General features: G+C 43.6%; 1 protein-coding gene across 1 annotated transcript in view; it reads left to right on the top strand.

The window, feature by feature from the left end:
* The first annotated feature begins 726 nt into the window (after window positions 1–726).
* Window positions 727–20,298, top strand: part of ANKFN1 (ankyrin repeat and fibronectin type III domain containing 1) — a 287,775-nt gene continuing 268,203 nt past the window's right edge. Inside the window, 1 exon segment of the mRNA XM_033091652.1 lies at window positions 727–746. Within this exon segment, the coding sequence (XP_032947543.1) occupies window positions 732–746 (15 nt within the window). The 5' untranslated portion in view covers window positions 727–731.

Here is a 20,298-nt window from a genome sequence, read left to right as displayed (position 1 = left end):
CCAACCCCTAAAATGCAGAGCAAATGAGAATGTGCTTGATCATCAAAGTGATTCCGTCATCGCCCCACCAGATTTCTAGGGAACAGACAGTTCCTCAGCCAATCCATGAGCCAAGCCATCCCGTCCAAAGCTTCAGCTAGGCATCTGAACTAAATAACTGGTTGTCTGACTAATGTTCAGCCTCCACTGAAGGAAGCCGACTCACCCCTTTCAATGTTGCCTTCTCTTCATCTCCCTCTCTCTGTCCTTCGCACCCTGTCTCCTCTAAGGTACAGATTTGAATCCCACTCCTGTCCGGGGCACACAAGCCATCTCAACTCTGGTCACAGCATCATTAACAAACTCCCTCCCCACCAGGCATTTCCTAAAACCCCATTTTTCACTATTTCTTTCATTCTTTGAAAGGGATTTCTTTGTCTGAAGCATGTAGGGCACTTCCCCTCCCTCTGCTCTGGACCCGGCACCGCGATGTGGCCACTCCTGGAGCCAGGCCGTGGGAGAGGCGGCCATTCTTAGCCTCCCTGGACAAAGCAAGGGTTCCCTTGGCAACGGGAACTGTGTGGAGGTTCAGAAAAGGGGTTTCCCTCCACCCCCCAGGTTCTCTTTCAACTCAAGAGCTCACCCCCGGGTCTCTCATGGAGGCTTCTCCTCTAACCAGGGTAGGAAAACAGTTCTGAATATCCTATAATTGGTGTTTGGAGACAATTGTCTTGCATGCAACAGGCAGGAAAATGTGTGGAGAATGGGTGAGTGAACCCAGGCTGGAGCGGGTGAGCATCCAGGCTCAGGCGGAGGGAAAGCTGGTTTCGTTTCTGTACACAGGCAAGTCTTAATCCCAGAAGTTTGCGGCTGTAAAGTGTACACTTAGCTTTTGGGAGGTGGGAGAATGGGGAAAGATGGAAGGAAAGAGTCTTCTACAGGGAAGTTTTTACCTCGTTTTCTGGTTTCTTACCCTTGCCTTTTTACTTGTATGAATACAAGGAAATCAAGAATTGCTTGTTTCCATGTTAATGTCCACTCTTACTCAATCCTTCTGCCAGTACACTTGACCACTGAGGCGCTCTCTCTCTCTCTCTCTCTCTCTCTCTCTCTCTCTCTCTCTCTCTCTCTCCCCCTCCCCTTCCCTCCCTCCCTCTTTCTCTGTCTCCCCTCTCCTCTCTCCTTCTCTTTCATTCTTTTTGGACTTTGTTGTTGTGATGATGGAGAAAAAAGATTTGTAAAGATTGGTGAAGTCCAGAGTGAACTTTTCTTGTAGGAGGTCATCTCTGAATGGCTGAGTCACTAACCCAGCTTGGTCCAGAAGACCTCCAATGCGCCTTTGGTTGATGGAGGGAATGTTTATTATTGATTGAGTTAGTAGTAATCAAAAGTTTCTACACTAATGCAGAAGTTTATTAAAGTCTGGGCAGAGGGTCAGGGAGGGGGTACTGACTGGGAGACATAAGTCAGCTCTTTCGTTTCACCCCAGGACTTCAGAGTGAGAACCATGCTGAAAAGGCTTCTGGAGGAGGACCCTCTGGCTTAAGGTCTTTGAAAGAAGCAGAGTTATATGCAAGTAAAGGATAAAAGGAAGATGCCAGAGCACCATTCAACTTTCATTTCCTTTCCGCTCACTTTCTTCCTACCTTCCTCCTCTCTCTCTCTCTCTCTCTCTCTCTCTCTCTCTCAATCAAATCCAGAGGGAGGCCTAAGCATAATTTTTGGAGAAGGTTATGAGACGGTACTTTAAGGCTCCCTTTGAGGTTAACCTGGTTACTGCATTCACCTATTAAGCAATATTTCATATATATGTATATAAATATACATATGTATATATTTTTCATTCTGTGTTCAAGCTTCCAGTAAACTCTTTGGGACAGGGATTCTATTGTTTTCATCCTTGCACCCCAGATTCTAACCAATGACAGAGCCGGGCACATTTTGGGCACTCAGTCAATGTTTGTAGAATTGAATTGATTCTTGGATGAGCAGCCTGGACTGTTACTGGCTTTTTCACATTTGTAACATGCTGTGTGGAGCTATGACCAGTCTTGTCGTCAGAACACTTAGGCTCTAGGCTGGGATGTGACATTCAGTAGCACTGGGACCTGTGGCCAAGCTATCTCTTATCCTCTGACCCTCAGTTTCTCCATCCATCAAGTGACAGGGTTTGGATGAGAATAGTGTTTCTCCACCAAAAGTCATTGCATGACGTCTCATTTATGCTGCCCTGAGATCTGGGGAGAAGAGGATTTGGGGGAGGGGTGCAGTCTGATCAGGAACAGCCCCTGCAGAGAAGAATGGTACAGACAGTGGAGGAGATAGAGCAGAAAGCTGCTCAGAGTTGGAAGCTGGAAAACTCTGGACCCTAGGTACCCTCTGCCTTTCAGAGTCGTGAGACTAGTCTTTCCCAGTTTGGCACCATTTCTTCCACATTGGGTGCTTTCTCAGGATAAGACAAAGTAATACCCTGATTTCTGCTGACAAAGGCAAACAAGCTATCCTTCCTTCAGGGAGACTAGGCTACAAGGCTTCTCACTGCTGATAGATTTGAATCAGAACTCTCAGCGTGATGGGCAGCTGATCCTAAGCCAGTCATACACTTTTGCTGTTGCCTCACTCCAACATATTCTTTTCATTTATTCAATAATCGGCAGACAGTTATTGAAAGCTTACCAGGTCAGGCATCATTTGTCAATGAGCAAGACCAATTCTTTGCCCTCACGGTTCAAGAGAGAATAATAAGAAAAAGAAAGGTAGATAAACATGATTATTCCCTAGTGTGATTGGTGCTGTTAAGAAACTGAAGCAATGTAAGGAGACGGGTGATGGGTGAGTGGTGTTTTTGTTTGGTTTGGTTTTTGTTTGTTTGTTTGTTCGTTTTATAAGAGTGGTCACGAAAGTGCTCTTTGAGGAGGTGACATTGAAGTTGACGCATCAATTAAGTAAAGGAATGAGCCATTCTGAGACTGAGAGAACAGCATTCCGGGCTGGAGAAGCACAAGTTCAGAGATCTTGATGTGTGAGTTGAAGGCAAAGCAAGATACCTGGGGCTGGAATGGAGTAAGTGAAACAGAGAGAGGTCAGAAGGGCTGGCATGAGATAGCTCAGATCACAGGAGCCTTGTAAGCCATGGGAAGCACTTCAGATTTACACCATTCTGCTCACTTAATTCGAATAGCTTTATTCTATCCAAAATGTTATGGGAAGTATTTGGACAGATTTTCATATGGAAGTGATAACGCCTGATCACTCCAGCAACTGTGTAGAGAATCGTGCACCAGAGCCAATACCTGCAAAATTGTTAGTTAGAGTGAGGGATTGAAAACTAAGCAGCCTGTGTGGGAAGCCACATGGTGTTTGGGAAAAGTGGGTGTGGTTAGATGGACCTGGATTTGAATCCCACCCCATGGTTTACCCATTGTGTAACTTGGGCAAGCTATTTAACATCCCTGATCTCTTGTTTCCTCATCTGTTCGAGGGGGATCATATTACCTCCCTTGGTGAGTCATGGCAATGAAAGGAAAGTATGCATCTTATAGAATATGCTCGAAATGATGGTCATTATTGCCAAAACAAATCCCATGGCCTTTGCACTGTTGGCCATGAATGAGCAATACAACTGAAGATGTCAGGTGTCACACAGTACCCTCTCTAGGGCACACTCCTTATGGGAGGAGTGAGAGGTGGGAAAGGAAGAAGTGAAGTGACTCGCCTAAAGTCATGCAACTGGTTAAGGCTGTGACTGCAGGGCCAGGTTCTTCATTCTTGCCTAGTAGTCTTTCTTCTGCACCAAGGGTCAGCAAACTGTGGCCTGCGAGTCAAATCCAGCTTGCCCCGTTTTTATAAATAACATTTCAAAATGTTATTCGTTGGAGCACAGCCATGCTCGTTCATTTACATAGTGACTATGCTGCTTCAACACCAGGATGGCAGAGTTTAGTCATTGCAGCAAAGCCCGTACGACCTACAAAGGCTACAATTTTTACTCACTGGCTCTTTACAAAGTTTGCTGATTCCTGTTCTACACCATTCTGATCCCTTTAAGTGGAATGGCTTTGCTGTATTTACTGAGATATCACCAACCAGGACGGGGATGCCCTCTCTAAGTGTCCAAAACGGCACGACTGAGAGATTCTCTTGGGAGGTGTGGTCCAGGTAGAATAACTCAGCAAGTGACCTCAGGCTCCTGGGAGTCAGCAGGGGCCCACTGGTCACTTGGGGAGGGCAGGAAAAGGAAAAGACTCTGGTCAAAGAGGCATGGATGGGGGAAAAGAGAATACTAAATCCTTGCCCTTAGCTATTTCTAAAACTGAGGTGAGGAGGAAACTTGAGAGCTCAGGAAACAGGCAGATGCAGCAGCTTTCTCTGACCATCTGAGCTTGGGCACTGATGGTTGGGTCTGTCTAGGAGCCATCTAGCAGGGGGCATCCTGACCCCATCACCTTATACTCCCGAATGACCATCACTGAGAAACAATCCTTTCTTATTCTTAGACACCACAGCTCAGATTCCTATGGGCCTACCTGGAGGCTCCTCCTTCCTCTCTCAAGACTGTAGGAGTACATAGGGACTGTGGTGTCTTGCGAGGGACTCTTTCTTTGCCTGGCACTCAGGAAGGCCATAGATTGGCTTCCTTCTTTCTGATCTCTAAGTTTCCACTGATGCACTGAAGTAGATCCTTCTACTAAGACTCTACTGCTATAAACCTACCGATGTATCCAATCCCAACATGTGATCATTTACCTACTGCAAGGTTTTAATCTTGTGTTTGAGGGTACATTTATAGGTGTAATCCTATAGGTCAGAAAACAGTGGCAGCTTCACTTGATTGGACGTGTGGAATCCGAGCTTGAGCTTTATCCTTAGGTGTTCCTCTGGACTGCCGGTTTCAGACTCCAGTCTGTTGCCGTAAGCAGTGGAAACTGGGTTACACAGTTCTTCAACTCCAGGTAATATAAATACAGTACCATGTATTTCTTGGCACTCTTAACTTTCCAACCAGCCTACACAGAGAACACCCCAGCTTTTTGGAATGCTGAATAATTCACCAGACCCATCGGCCATGGCGTTTCAGAGCTCAGTAGGCTCCTTCCACTGATCCAATGAACAGATGTGCTAATTTTTCGCTTGCTCGAAATGTTTCAGCCATTTGAACACCATGGACTCGGGGACTGGATCAACCATGCCGTGTCCTGACACCCTCACTAATTCACAGACCAAGCAACTCCCCACACATACACCTGAAGAGTTATCTGGTCTAATTCCTAGAAGAATTTTGGTAATTATGATACAAGTAGCATGATAGCTCAATTTCAACATGGGCTTGCCTGCCCCACCCAAGACCTTTTAAAAGAGAAAAGGAAGGAAAATGCTTTCTTAGACTCAATCAACTATTCCCTTCCCTCTGTCTTCTTCCATATTGGTGCTTAGATGATGGTAGGCCCATTGCAGAAATGGTTAATGAGACTATAACAAAACCCAGAAAGCCCCCAAAACTGCTGGCTGGTAGCAGAGCTAGTGTCTTCATTAAGCCACTGGGGACTTTGGGCAAAGGGGAGCCAAAACAGCTCCTACCTTCGTGGCTCTTACCATTGAAATAAGAAGCCACTGACGCAAATGGTGGAAGCTGATTCAAGGGGGTGAAGACAGACAACTAAACAGCATGTGGAGAGGACGGGAACGTTATAGAAGGAGCCCACTCTAAAAATAAATGATTTTTTACAAGTGTGGTTAACTTTACTGAGACCTAAAATTACGAAACACAGCATGCATTTCCCCCCCTAAAATAAAACCTTTGAGAGAGTTTGATCTGCCTCACATAAAAAGCTACAGAAAAGGAAAGTATCTGTGAAAGCTTTTAAAATTATGACCATATTTCAAGTATGATAATTATCAGGAATATTGAATGCAATCAGAGGTAAACTGATGTGGAATCACTTTATTTAAATCAATTTCGTCATTTGTGTTGCCCCATTAAAAAGACTCCCTAGCACTGTTATTTATGGAAAATATCTATCTACCATCACCTAGGAGCAGTCTAGGCAAAAAGAAAAAAAGAAAGAAATGGGCCAATTTCGTTGAATTCTGTCTAGTGTGACAATTTTCCTGTCTCCCCAGGGAAAGTAATCATTCATTTTGTATTTAATCTATAGCCAGAAAAATGGTATTCAATGCTATGTATGACATTTTGTGTTGTGTTTAGTTGGGATTAGAACCAGCTGATTGACTGAACCAGCTAAGATGGTGTCTTTATGAATCAGCCTTTGAGATATAATGACCTAATATTCATAATTTAGAATCGGGCGTCTATCATACAGCCCTGCCTTGTCTCTAGTTCTCTTTTTATTTCAGCATATCACAGTTGAACAGAGCAGATGGTGCTTCCGCAAATTCTCAACATTTCTCCAGCAACTCTTAAATAAATACGAGATTTATAGCATTATCTTTGTCCAACCAGCATTTGTTTCCCTAGATGTAATTTTGTTCCCATTTTGTTGACAAGTAGTAACTGCTGGGTGTTTCTGTACAATCTGATTAAAGCTAGTAGTGCGTGAGAGCGTCCCTCGGAGTGAGTTCTCCCTAACCTCCCTCTTTCCAAGACACACACATTAATAATACTTTAGCACCAGTAGTTACTGTTTTTCTTGAACATTGTCAGTCTTGCAGTCTGATAAAAACCTTTTGCTTTGGGGGTTTGGGTTGTATTTTTGTTTGTTGTGCAGAAATGTGGAAGCGCAGAGAGAAATGGGGAACGGTCAACTTCTCTGCAGGTTGTCAGAACAGGGATGGTAATGGAAATAAAATTTTTAAATTATGAGATATAAACTAAGGGCAGGGACATGGGCGTAATTAGAGGATTTGGCCAGAGGAGGTGGGGGAAGGGTGGGAGGGGAGAGCAGAGCAATGGGAGGGGTGGGCCATCTGGTGTTAATCTGCTGCTGTGTGTTTGCTGGGCAAAATAGTCAGGGTACTTTGTCAAGGTACAGTCTGCTTTTGCAGACACAGATGGAGCAAAAGGGAGATTAATACATGTGGTTCTAACCACCTTTCATATCTTTACAGCTAAACATTATTTATAGAAATCAATTAGTCCTCTGTCTCTGCAATTTTATTATGAGGCTCTGTCCAAGTTTCTGGCAAGCTCTTTAAGAGGATGATTGATGGTAAACTTTCAGAATGAATAAAAAATGAACCCTCCCCTAGGAATTGGTGTAGTGGAGAGAAAGGTAAATGATAAAAATTACAAACTCTGCAAATCACTACGAAACTAATGTAGGATCAGTGTGGTCCTTGTTACACTATTTTGCCTTGTAGACTTTTTCTTTCTCTCCTTTCTTTTCTTTCTTTCTCTCTTTCTTTCTCTCTTTCTTTCTCTTTCTTTCTTTCTTTCTTTCTTTCTTTCTTTCTTTCTTTCTTTCTTTCTTTCTTTCTTTCTTTCTTTTCTCTCTCTCTCTCTCTCTCTCTCTCTCTCTCTCTCTCTCTCTCTCTCTCTCTTTCTCTCTGTCTCTCCCTCTCTCTCTCTTTCTTTTCCTTCCTTCTCTCACTGCCCCCTACCCACCCACCCACCCAAGCAGCTGACTGTTTACTGTGGAAACTTTAGGAGAGTTTGATGCCTACAACTGAACTTGAGAGAAGTCAAGGTTTATTCATTTGCCAAGCTTGTAAATGCCACTTTGATTACTGATGCTCATACGAGATAAAGAATCCCAGGCTAAAAAATAGAACAGAGCTCTCATGTTTTGTCTACTGGAAACTTTTATAAAGATGAGAGCTGCCGATTGGCCTCCGTTAAATGAGTCTAGGAGCCAAGCAATAAGTATAAAATCCCATTGCAGTGAATTCCATAGAAGATGCATATTGATTTGTTCTGCAATTCCAGTTTTGGTAGTGTTCTGCCAACGTTTGCACCCCGGGCTAAGATATGAGATGGTTTTATGCCTTAGATGTGAGGAAGGAATGAGTAAATAGGGCAAAGTTCTAAACCCAGGACAGGACAGGAGACAGTGGCATATGGCACATGCGTCCTCACTGCATCTCCTAGCATCTTGGGGTGTGAGGCTATTATGTTTCATTAACTATTTTGAGAGGTGAAGAGGGTGCTTTTGGCTTCTAATAGTTGAGATGTTAGTGGTAGCAAAGGGCAAATGGAATTAGAGGGGTTTGTGTGCCACTTGAAGGGACTATACAGGATGCTGAGGGACTTGGGGAGAGTTTCTCGACCTCAGTTTCCATCTCTGTAAAATGAGGATTATTATAGCAGCTTCCTCAGAAGTTTGCTGTGAGGATTAAATGAGATCAGACGTTAAAGTATGTTACATAGTGTAAACACAACAAATTCTCCTTGGGTGGCAAATTGTCAGGATTAAGATGATTCAGGATGACTTTTCTCATTTTCTTATGATTTGGTGTTCAGTATGTATCTTGTTCTTATTTGTTGACTGCTAAATGTATTTGATATGAACCTTTGTGTACAGTAGGTGCTAAATAAACAGTTTCTGACGTAAAATTCCTTATGTTTAGATGGGGTTTTCCACTTAATTTGAGCTGCTGATGTGAATGTATATAGGCTCTACATAGATGCAATTTAATAACTTCTAAATATTCAGTAATTCCCTACATTACACAGAATGTCTTCAAGCTCGATGAAATCACCTAACACAATAACTGACACATACTGTGTACTTAGGAAACATTTATTGAATGATGAATGAATGCATAAAACCGACATAGGAGAATAAGAGAGAACAAAGCAAGGAAAGGGATTTAAATAAAAAGTGTCTCAACTTTTATATTTTAATAGAAAAACATTGCATGAACCGAATTAGAAAAATAATTGCTTGCAAACTATAGAAATGAGACTTCGGAAGTTAAAACAATTTATTAGAACTTGGGGCAGTTCTCAGAATCCATGAGAGTGCTAGGCAACCCTGCTTGCAAACCTGGAGGATACAGACAGCACCACTGTTCTGTGCGGCAGACGCCATTTAGCACCCTCATTGGTCAACACCGTAAGTTTATCATTATTTTCATCCTAGCTCCCCTTAAGAGTCAAAGTCCCAGGAAAGAGTAATTGACCTAACGTGGGCCACATGTCCACCCCACCCCCAGCTGTAGGGTGGGTGTCTTATTCGCAGTCCCACCAAGAGTACGTAAAACGAGGAGAGGTCATTGTAAAGGAAATCAGGATGCTGCGACCAAAGTAAAAAGGAACAGATGGCAGAAAATAAATGTTCACATGACAAACTCACTAATATCTCGATATAATAAGTAGGAAGTATTAGTTTCCTCGGACTGCCATAACAAGTGCCATAGACCAAATGGCTCCAACAACAGAATTGGATTGTCTCACAGTTTTGGAGGCCAGAAGTCCAAGATGAAGCTGTGAGCGAGGCTGGTTCCTCCTGAGGGCCGTGAAGGAAGGATCTGCTCCAGTTCTCGGTCCTTGGTTTCTAGATGGTCGTCTTCTTCCTGTGTCCTCACGTTGTCTTCCCTCCGCACATGTCTGTGTCAGAATTTCCTCTTCTTATGAGGACACCAGTCATCTTTGACTAGGGCCCATCCTAGTGACCTCCTTTTAATTTAATTACCTCTTGAAACACCCTATCTCCAAATACAAGTATGTTCTAAAGTCCTGGCAGTTAGGGAGTTAGGACTTCAACATATGAAATTGGTGGTGTGGGGTGACGCCATTCAGCCCATAACCACATGCTATAAACATGCTAATTTATTGAATTAATCAAGTAAGTGTATATATCAATGGACAAATACCCATTGTGTCTAAGGCTTTTTTTAGTGAAAATGAAGTAATCATTCAGCAAACGCTGCAGAGATCTTTGATGTTCCAAATTTGCTGGTTCAACTAATCAGAACAGAGATAAACAGGTTTTCTCCCCTCCATTATTTCTCTTTTAAAAACATATTTGATTCTTAACTATAGAGTTGCTACTGGGTACTACTGTATAATGTGTAATACCGTACACATTTCTCTGGGAAAAATTAAAAGCGACAATAATAAAGCTTCGCTTTCTAATATTGAAAAAATAAAATAAGAACACATTTGGTTTTTGACAAACAAGAACTGGTAACCACTTTGTATTTGAGATGCCAATTTTGCCTATAAAATATTTCTGAGATTTTTCTAAGAGCAGAGCCAAGCAGAAATGACTCAATATTACCACCACTACACATAGATTTTCTCTTTGACTCTGGCCACTGTTTAGACCTGACGCTGTCCAAGCTTGAGCAATACATGAAGTAAATAAAATCCATGTCGTGATGCAGAAAGCCCTGGCTGGATCCTCGCCTATTTAACTTGCTTCCTAAAAATCTCAGCTCTCAGAGTTTATGGTCCTATGATTCCTGGTTTTTTAACACACACATCTGTGGTCTTCTTCCATGACCAGTGTCCACCTTTGCTAGACTCATCTTCCATGCCTATGTTTCCTTGGAAAGGTATATTCCACTGACCAAGGAACTCAGAGTTAGTTGGTTCCTGAAAGTGTAGAAGTGGTTTGTACTGTTTTCATCTTTGTAGGAGTGCGACGTCACGGCAGGGCCATGAGGCCTGGGTATCGATGGGACTTTGTCCAGCCTGCTTTGCCTCATAGAGTCTGCCTGCCTTCTCTTTCGCTTGCAATGCCTACAAACATGAATCCATTGGACTTAGAAAGGCAAGCCAAACAAACAAGTAAGCTACAGGTTCGAAGGCACCAACTTCCGTCTCTGAAGAAGAGATCATCTAGAAATTTAAAACAGCTTGTGTAGATTATTCTTTACTCAGCATATAGAGACATATGTGATGTTTTGTAGGGTGTGTGTGTTGGTGTTTATATGGATAATCACATAACCCTCAGCAGCAGTAGCTGGCATGACAGTATTCCCCCATGTGTATCAAACAATAAAAACTGGACTCCAAGTCTTTTTGTAATCTGTTCTCCACCAACATCTTTTTATTCCCCTTCGCTATGGCCACACTCCCGGCTCACCATGCTTTCCCACCCTTCTGTACCTGGCATCTGCTGCTCACTCTGCCTAGAAAGACCCCCATCGTGCCTCAGCCCCCACCCCATCCCCACACTTTAAATCCTGAGAACCTCTGATCATGTTTTGCCTCTCAGCCCAAACAGCAGATTCTTGGAGAAGTCTTCCCTGCCCACTTTCCTGCCTCCTGGTCTCAGGTGCCACTCCCCAAAACCCCATAGCACCCCATCCATCTACACCATGTCTCTTCTCATGCTGTGTCATAATTCATAATTCATTGTTTGTCTCTTTCTACCCAAAATGTGACCTCCTTAAGGGTGAGGACTGTATATATCACCTCTTATTCTCTACCCCCAGTACAGTACCTGGCACATGACTCATGTGTCATGGTTAGACACATGAATGAGAAAAATGAATTTAAAAAAATGACAGAGACACAGCTTTCTTAATATCAACAATCTGAAAGTTCTAAAAGCCTCTTTATTTGAAAGTAGTACCAAAGTCCTTTTAATATGGCTGACCATCCCCCGCCCCCGGATTCCAAGTTGAAAAATAGTCTGTGATCCCCAACTTATTCAAAATTTAGCCCATTTCTCAGGGTAATGTATCAATTTGTTTCCCAATAAAAAACATCTTTCCCCAAAAATAAGACCTAGCCAGACCATCAGCTCTAATGTGTCTTTGGAGCAAAAATTAATATAAGACTCAGTCTTATTTTACTATAATATGAGACCAGGTCTTTATAATACAATACAATACAATACAATACAATACAATACAATACAATACAATACAATATAAAATACTGGGTCTTAGAGTAATTTGTGCTCCAAAAGACGCATTAGAGCTGATTGTCCGGGTAGGTCTTATTTTTGGGGAAACACAGAATCTGTTCTGTCGCTTAAAAATACTCAGTGGTGGTAACTATTGCACAAGCCACAGTGGAAAATAAAATCCAGTATGGACTGCCAAAATTATAGCCTGCTAAGAAGAAATGGCAGTATACATAATATGTTCATTATTATGATGTAGTGAAAAGTACACTGGACTTAGAGCCAAAAGGCATAGGTTCAAACTTGGTCCTCACCATTTGCGAGTTGGGTGGCACTGGGCAGTTAGTTAATGTTTTTGAGCCTACCTAACTTGAATTTCGTCAAATAAAATGGGGCTCACTCAAACTGCCTTATGAACTTTAAGTTCTGTATCAACATGACAGAATGAAAATTTGTGTTGCTTGAGTACCTACCATGTGCCTGTCATTCTGGTTAAGCATTTTAAAGATGAGTAAACCCAAACGCAGATTTCCCCCAAAGCCACACGGTACCCGTTTCTATTCCATCACGTATTATCATTCTCAAGTTTTATGGCTTAACCATTACAAATATTTTTTAGAAAATATTTCAAAATTACCCAGAGAGTGAGTGTTCTGTGACATTTTCACTGTTATTATATAGCCTGTTCTCCTGTATTTATGTAGGCCGCTATCATATAGACCACTCACTATTCCAGCAGGATTTTATTTCAATAAGATAGGGTGTTCCCTATGTCTCATCTCCTTGTCAAGTGGAGTAGATTTGCAAAAAATAAGACACAAATGAGTGTTGCCTGGGTAACATGTTCTACATACCCAAACTTTTCAGAGTCCTGCTGGAATCTATAAAATGCCCGTGCCAGCAGTCAGCACCACACGTCCTTTTGTTGCCTCTGAATCAGCTGTGTGGGACACTTGGCGTCATATAGCCCAAACATTCAGATGTTGGACTCGTTTTTTTAAATTTTCATGTGGATATTTGGCACTCCGAGTAACAGCTAACTTCTGCCTGGAATACAGCATCCAAAGATTGTTTAAACATGGGATTAGTCTGGGCTTTCTCGGGGGAAATGTTCTTTTCAACATCACTTTCTAGAACAGTGATCTGATCCTGTTTATGAACAGTGTTGTCATTACCGTTAATAACAACAAGAATTCTTTCTCCCCAGTTGCAATCACACTCGCCCATCCTTTTTCCCTCCATCGCCCTGAGTCAGGCCCTATTACAGGATTCGTAATTCTACTTTGGAATTCACCTACTCCTTTCTATGCCTCTGCCTTCCCCACTCTGCCTAGCACACGCCTCACACTCATTTCAGTGCAATCTGCCTGCTGGAAAAAATTGCAGTTTCCCTTTCACCTACACAATAGGTCAAACACAGTAGGTCTTCCAGAATCCGATGTCCAGTATGCAGGGAAAAAGCACAAGAAAAGCAATTGGGCGATTATTGTTCTAGTTCTGGTTGTTCCAGAATCAAGCTGTATGACCTTGGAAGAGTTGCTTTCCTTCCTTGGATCATAGTTCCTTGACTGTGAAATGATATGATTGGACAAGACCAGAGACACCAGATGAGTGGCATTTGGGCACCATTTCTTCCTTTCAGTATCCTTGGAATTCATCTTTCATTCATGTTTGGCTTTTTCCAACAGAGCACTAAGGAGCTTCAGAATCTTTCATGCAAGTCACTTCAATCAAACCAGTGTTAACATTTGAGATCAAAGCCCTTTGGGTATAATCTGGATATAATCTCTGGGATTGTTTTCTGCTCTAACATTCTGTAGTTCTACCATCTTCTTTCCATCTTACCCACCTCATGCTCCCAATGCAAAGCCCACACTCTGGCCCACAACATTTCGAACATTTCCTTCAAATGCACTGGGAACATTTTAGGCCACTGGAATGGCCTTTCACGTCACAGTCTTCAGTCCAAATCCTACCCATCTTACAAAACTCAAGTGAGCTCGACTCTCCCACGATATCTTTGCCAGTAAACCCAGCCGGAAGTGATCGCGTCCGCCACTCTTGAATCTCCCTAATAGTGTTTCATTCAATTTTAAGAATATATTGAGGACAAACTCTATGCCACCTCTGTGACCTTTTGACTGCTATATTTAATGATATTTGTGCAGTTCTCTTAGCCCTCTACTTACTGTACTATAAACTCCTATAATTTGAAAACAGACAACTTGTATTCAAATTCTAGTTCTTCTAGTTAGGTGTTGTGAAGCCATATACAAAAATTTTGCTTCAAATATTAAAAACGTAATAAAAACATGTAAGTTATCATTATCAGTAATAATAGATAAAATACTTAATGAGTGCTAGTTTTGTGAGTTTCATGGCAAGCACTTCACCTAATTTGGAAGCTGGTGTGGTGTGATAAAGCAGTGTAAACTTTGGAGCCCAGTGAGACCTGTGTCTATAGCCCTGCCCTTCCACTTTTGGTGACTTTGGGTAAGTCATCCAATTCCTCTGTCCCTTCATTTTCTATGTTAGGATAAACTACAGTATGATGCAGTAACAACTCCAAAATCTCCCCACGGTTTAACATGACAAAAGTTTCTCACTCGTGCTACATATCCATTGCAAACCAGAAGCTCTGGTCCATGCAGTCGTAGGGCCCCAGGGGGATGGAGGCTTCACCGTCAGGCAGCTGTGTCATCTAGAACCAGTGCAATAGCAGGGGAAGTGAGTGGAAGTTCTCACACCAGCAATTATGCCCAACAAAGACGTGGCCTGTGTGACGTCTCGCCACAGACCCAACCTCAGTGGGCCTAGGAAGGACAGCCTTCCATGAACTCAGGAGAGGTGAGCCAGACATTGGTGACCATCAGAAATACCTGATGAGGACGATAATGACGACTTTGTAGAACTCTTGGGAGAATTCAATGTAATAATCTCACCAAGCATATAGGACAGGACTTCAAACGTTGGTGCCTTTCCCTTTTTCTTCCTAATGACCTGGGACAAGTTGTATACATATTGTTGTTCCTTTTCCATTTCAAATTCAAGTCTTTGCACGTAGTACTCAAGAAAGATTTACTAAATAACTTTAATAAGACATTTGCTGTTATTTTTCATAAGCTATCTTAAATTCAGAGGAAATGCATTTTTTGTGGTTATAGAGTGATGATCAGTGGCGAGACTAACTTAACGTGTTGGACAATTGTTGTATCTAGGCATCCAAGCACTTGCTTTTGTTTTTTCTTGGTTCATTTTGGTTTATTTCTTTCCAAACCCTTTCAGAATTCATAAAACTTATAAATAAGCTTATATTTCATTATTATTATTATTATTATGAGGAATCTTCTCAGCTTGATGATGTTGGTTTTCTACCGGCATCAATTTCTCTTTTCTTCCTTTCCAACAAAATCCAGACTTGGTTCAGGAATCCCCTTCACTGCTGTGTAGCAGTGAAGGGGCAAGCTGCCTCCACCCAGCTCCAGAGGAGGGCCTGCGGGATTTGAAGAACTTCCTTTCCCCTCACTGCCTTGGGAAGGAGTTTTTGGCCCAGTTTTCCCCATGAGACAGGAGGGAAGGTGTGCCGGGTGGCTTGTGGGGAAGATTTACTCACTCTTATGAAAGGGAGGGAAAGAGAAACCATGAGAGAGAGAGAGAGAGAGAGAGAGAGAGAGAGAGAGAGAGAGAGAGAGAGAGAGAGAGAGAGAGAGAGAGGAGGCTGCCTCTTTTTCCTGGGGGTGATTCCATGTGACAGGCTGAGGGAGTAGGGAGATGCAAAGATGAATCAGTCAGCGTCAGAGCTTGCTCTTCCAGTTTGTGAGATGATAAACTGCTTATTGTTTTAAGCTAATTTGAGTCAACGTGTCTAATTACTTCCAGCTGAAAATATCCTAACTGAAACTAATACCATTATATGTTAAGATTTACTCACTCATTAAACCGATTAGTACCAAGAACCCACTGGGCTGGGTGTGTGGAAAACACTGGTGAAAATGTGAAAAACAAGAGCCACCCTCATGGAGATTATAGTACAGAAGGGAAGCGGTCCTTCTCCGAAAGTCTGTCCCCTGTAGTTTGCTTGTTTCCATAAATGACAACACCACCTTCCAGTTGAGCTGCTCAGAAACCTTAGAGTCATCTAGGACTCCTCTTCTTATGTTATTTATCCAATAACAGATTTATCTTTTAACCAATGCATGTGGCCACACCCTCAAAATCTATTCAGAGTTCCTCCACTTCTCATGTTCTTGTCCCTGGAACCTTCCTGGCCTAAGCTACTATCATTTCTCCCATGGTTAAGTGCAAACGACTCCATTTGTGTATAAATGACAATTGTTTGTCATAGTGGCCAGACCTGCTACTTTAGAGGGACAGAGGTCGGAGAGGTTGAGGAGTGAATGGGGTAAGTGGAGATAGCAGGCATTAGACAACTATTTCTTGAATTTTTGCTGTGAAGAAAAATAAATAGTTGGTTATTTTTGTGGAATGGTGGTCTCACAGGAATCTTATTTGTTTTGTTTTGTTTTTAATAGGGTAACAACAGAGCCTGCTTAAATATTACTGGGAATGATCCAGGAGAAAGGCGGGGGGGGGGGGGCAGGGCTGGAGATGCAAGAGAAAGTGTAAATAAGTAATGGCTCCTGAAAAGAAGCAAAGGGACAACATATCTGGTGGCCGGGCTTTGCATCAGATGAGGGCCATGCTCTCCTTTGTAACGAAAGGAAGGGAGCCCAGGAAGAAAAGTTTGTGGACCTGGCAGGAGCAAAAGGGAATTTCCATTTGTGAGTTTCTCGTTTCTTTATGAACAATGAGAGAGTGCTTCCACCAAGAGTGAGGAGGAAAAGGATGGAAGGTTGTAGGATGAGCGGGGGGTGTGAGGAGAGCAGAAAAGTGAGATAACCATTGACTAGAGTGGCAGAGCAGACTTCTGAAGATCCTCGGGGATGGTGCCAGGCTGTGTTGAGGGCTCAGCTGGAGGGTGATAATAACAAATCCATGGTGAAGGGAGCTGCTCCGTGGCCTCTGCTCTGGTGGCGAGTGTGTGTCCTGTTGGCAGCCTCAGTAGTGAGCTCGGAAGATGCTCCTGCAGGAGGCAGCAGGGGAGAGCAGGGCTGTTCCATGAGACAGCCCTCAGAAATGCTAATGGAGGGCTTTGCTCAACCTAATGATCTACCAGAAGCTTAGGCTGCAGGGACTGTGTTAATAGGAGAGGCCCCATCACACCAATCTAGAAAATCCGCATAGATCAGCATCAGGCATGCTGAGGAGACGAAACCTTTCAGGCCCCCACTCTGGGTCCTGAGAGTTGGCTCCTGTTCTGGGACTCTGGGATTCATGTGCCTTCCTTGCTCCAACTGGAAAAACAAAAATGGAAGTTTCTTTAGAAGAATAATGATCTTGCAGGTCAGAGAAAAGAATAATTAATAAAACTACCCATTCAGTCCTTCAACCACCATTTCTGGAGCTCGGACTATATTTCAGGTGCTGCGAGGGATTCCAAGAGGAATAAGCCAGGCTCCCTGTTCTTATGGGGCTACCTGCCCAGAGCGGGAGAGAGGTACCTAAGCCAGTCATCACCAGTGCGAATACAGCAGGAGTTGTAAGAGCTACAAGAGCATTGGGGAGCAAGTGACAAAGTCTTCAAAAGGCAGATAGGATGTTTGAGCTGGTGGGTCATTAGGAGATGTAGGGATTTGTACAAGGCCCATCTTGGTGAAATGACCTAAAACATCATAAGTCCCCATTTTTCGTTGTCTGCCCCTTCAGCCACCACACACACATCCCTGTTTCGTCATGTTGATATAACTCCCTGGAAATGAGATTAGCTTCTCTACTTATCTTCTGCTGCTGGAAGGGAATGGAGAGCAGAAGAGTTCCTGGGAACCAAGTGTTGTGAGGGCTGGACCCAAGAAAGAGATCTTTGAGGGGTAAGAAACTCAGTCAGAGTACCTGAAGGAAGCAGGACTGGCACCAGGAAATGCACTTGATGAGAAATGGCCTCGGGGGCTTCACTCTGAGGCCTCCATTTGAAAGTAGAAATCCCCGCAGGTGTTGTCTTACATCCTTCTCCCCTGGCCTGTGTACTTGCTCTCTCCTTTGGTGGAGACAAGGGACGAGAGTCAGGGAGACTGGAGTCAGTGGTTTTGATTCTTGTGCAGACACAGTCCTGTCTCCAGCATTCCTGAGCCCAGTGGACGAGGGGCCAGGAGCCTGGTTTTCCCTCTGACCTAAGTAGCACCGTAAACCCTAGTAGGCTCTCTGCAAACCAACCATCTACAATAATGGTTCTAACTGCAGCGTGACCGGCCAGTGGGCCTGCGGGAAGTTGTGTTGTTTACCCCCACACTAACTGCCCATTTGTGTGTAAACAAAGGAGCATGATTTATTTTCCATAAACAGCTCGGGTGAACAGACGGGGAAAGAAATCCAATGGCAGGGGACTGGCATTTCACTTTGTGGAAACTGCCAGGGGAAAGTTATTTTCTTCATTTTGGCTCCCTCTGAGAACAGGCCAAGTCTCTGAAACAAGAGGTTGTCCACAGCTGGGTCATATCACCCTGAGTCTGGGCTTTCACATGGACCCATTAAGATTGTCCAGGCACAGATGAGAAGACCGGAAACAGTGGGGAATTTAGAGTGAAGTGCAAGCTCTACCCAGACTAACAGTGAGGTCTTAAGGAGGAAATTGCTAGGAGGCAGAGCTAGCAAAGGCACCAAGGAGGGTAGTCTCTGCCCTGGCTTTGCTGTGTGTCACTCTGAGATTTAACCTCCGTGATCAAGACCTTCCAGAATTTGACACCTGGCCGGCATCCTTTTTTCCTTGTTATTACCAAGAACAACAATAATAGCTGATTTAGTCCATTTGGGCTGCTGTAACAAAGTACCATAGGCTTGGTAGCTTGTAAAACAACAGAAATTTATTTTTCATAGTTCTGGAGTCTGGGAAGTGCAAGATCAAGGTGCTGGCAGATTTGTTGACTGATGAGAACTCGCCTCCTGGTTCATAGACAGCCATCTTTTCACTGTGTCCTCACATGGTAGAAGGGGGCCCAGACAGCTCTCGGGGGTCTCTTTTATAATGGCATTAATCCCATTCATGAAGGCTCTGCACTCATAACCTAATCACCTCCCAAAGACCCAACCTCCAAATACCATCACATTGGGTGTTAGGATTTAACATGAATTTTTTTTTTGGGGGGGGGACATGAGTATTCAGTCTATAGCAATAGCAAAAAATAAAAATGACTGGCTTTATTTGCACGCTGACTATGTTCTTGTCCCATCCATGGTATTTTATGTGGATTTTCTAGTTTATTTATACTCTCCGCTATTCTGAAAGGGAAGCATTATTGTCCTTATTTTACACGTGAGAAAAATAACTTAATGTGATTAAGTAACCCTTAGCTCCCGATCAGACACCTAAACATAGCAGAACTTGGTTTCAAAACCATGTCTATCTGGTTTGGAAGAATGGGTCCTTCGGAATAGACTCTAACACACCATTCCTTTATTGCCTTTTTAACTTTAGGAAGAATGGTATATGTACTGCTAATTCCTTTGAAAACTCCTGGAGCTTCCTTCCACTGCACCCTTGAAATTCATCAGTGCCTTCCTCCCACCCTTTCACTTATCTGATTCTTAATTATCATCTTAATTATTACCTCAGGACGTGATGCTGGGAAGAACTGTATCCAGCTTATTCAGGACAAGGAAGCAGCAAACGGTTGACAAACTCAGTCTGCTGTAAAAGGCCATGGAAGCCTCCAAGGCCAATGCTGGGAGGTGGCAGTGAGAACCCAAGAGTGGGACATGGCGGGTGCCAACTCAGAGTCGCGACCAAGCCCAGGATTCGGAACTGGGGGAGCTGCCAAGGACCTGGATGGGCGCATGGGGCCCCTTTGCTGGGACAGACTGTTTGGCTGGGCAAGTCTGTCTGGGGTTTCCGGAGAGGGCGTGACAGGGGGCTCTTTCTCAGCGGGCCCCGTCGCATGCTGTCTTACAGGCTCTCCCTGACACCTGACAGTACGAGTCATGCAAGGCCCATTTCAGGGAGTTGGCTCTAACCAGGCCAACCGAGGGGACAGCTCCTTCCTCTGAGCGCTTAGAACATCTGTTGTCTGCACCACACATTTAGCTCTTGGCAAACACTGCACTATGTGGTTAGTGTTTAGTCTCTGCCACTGTGATAAAAGGTCCTAGGGGACAGGAGCCGCCTCATTCCGGTTTATGGAACCAGCATCTAGCCCAGAGCCTGGCCTAGAGCAAGATTTCCAATTACAGATGTTGATCAGCTCACTTTATCAATTTCACTAGGACTCTCACTGACCCGGACTAAAATCAGTGAAACTGGGTTCTTCACCAGGACAGGCTAGGAATTAGTGTTTTATCAGCCAGCTCTATGAATCCAGTTTTAGAATCTGAGTTCTCGAATGGTAGCATGCCTGTGCATCTGGCCCTCTGCTACCTCTGGGTCCTCCCTTGTGATCCCTCCCGATGGCTCTTGGACTCCTGTGGTGTCACCTGGCTGTTACTCATGCACACTCCTGCCTTCGGCCTTTGCTTT

Source organism: Rhinolophus ferrumequinum, chromosome 21 (genome assembly GCF_004115265.2).
Source record: "Rhinolophus ferrumequinum isolate MPI-CBG mRhiFer1 chromosome 21, mRhiFer1_v1.p, whole genome shotgun sequence".
In the NCBI taxonomy this organism is placed as follows: domain Eukaryota; kingdom Metazoa; phylum Chordata; class Mammalia; order Chiroptera; family Rhinolophidae; genus Rhinolophus; species Rhinolophus ferrumequinum.
This window is presented reverse-complemented; position numbering and strand designations above follow the sequence as displayed.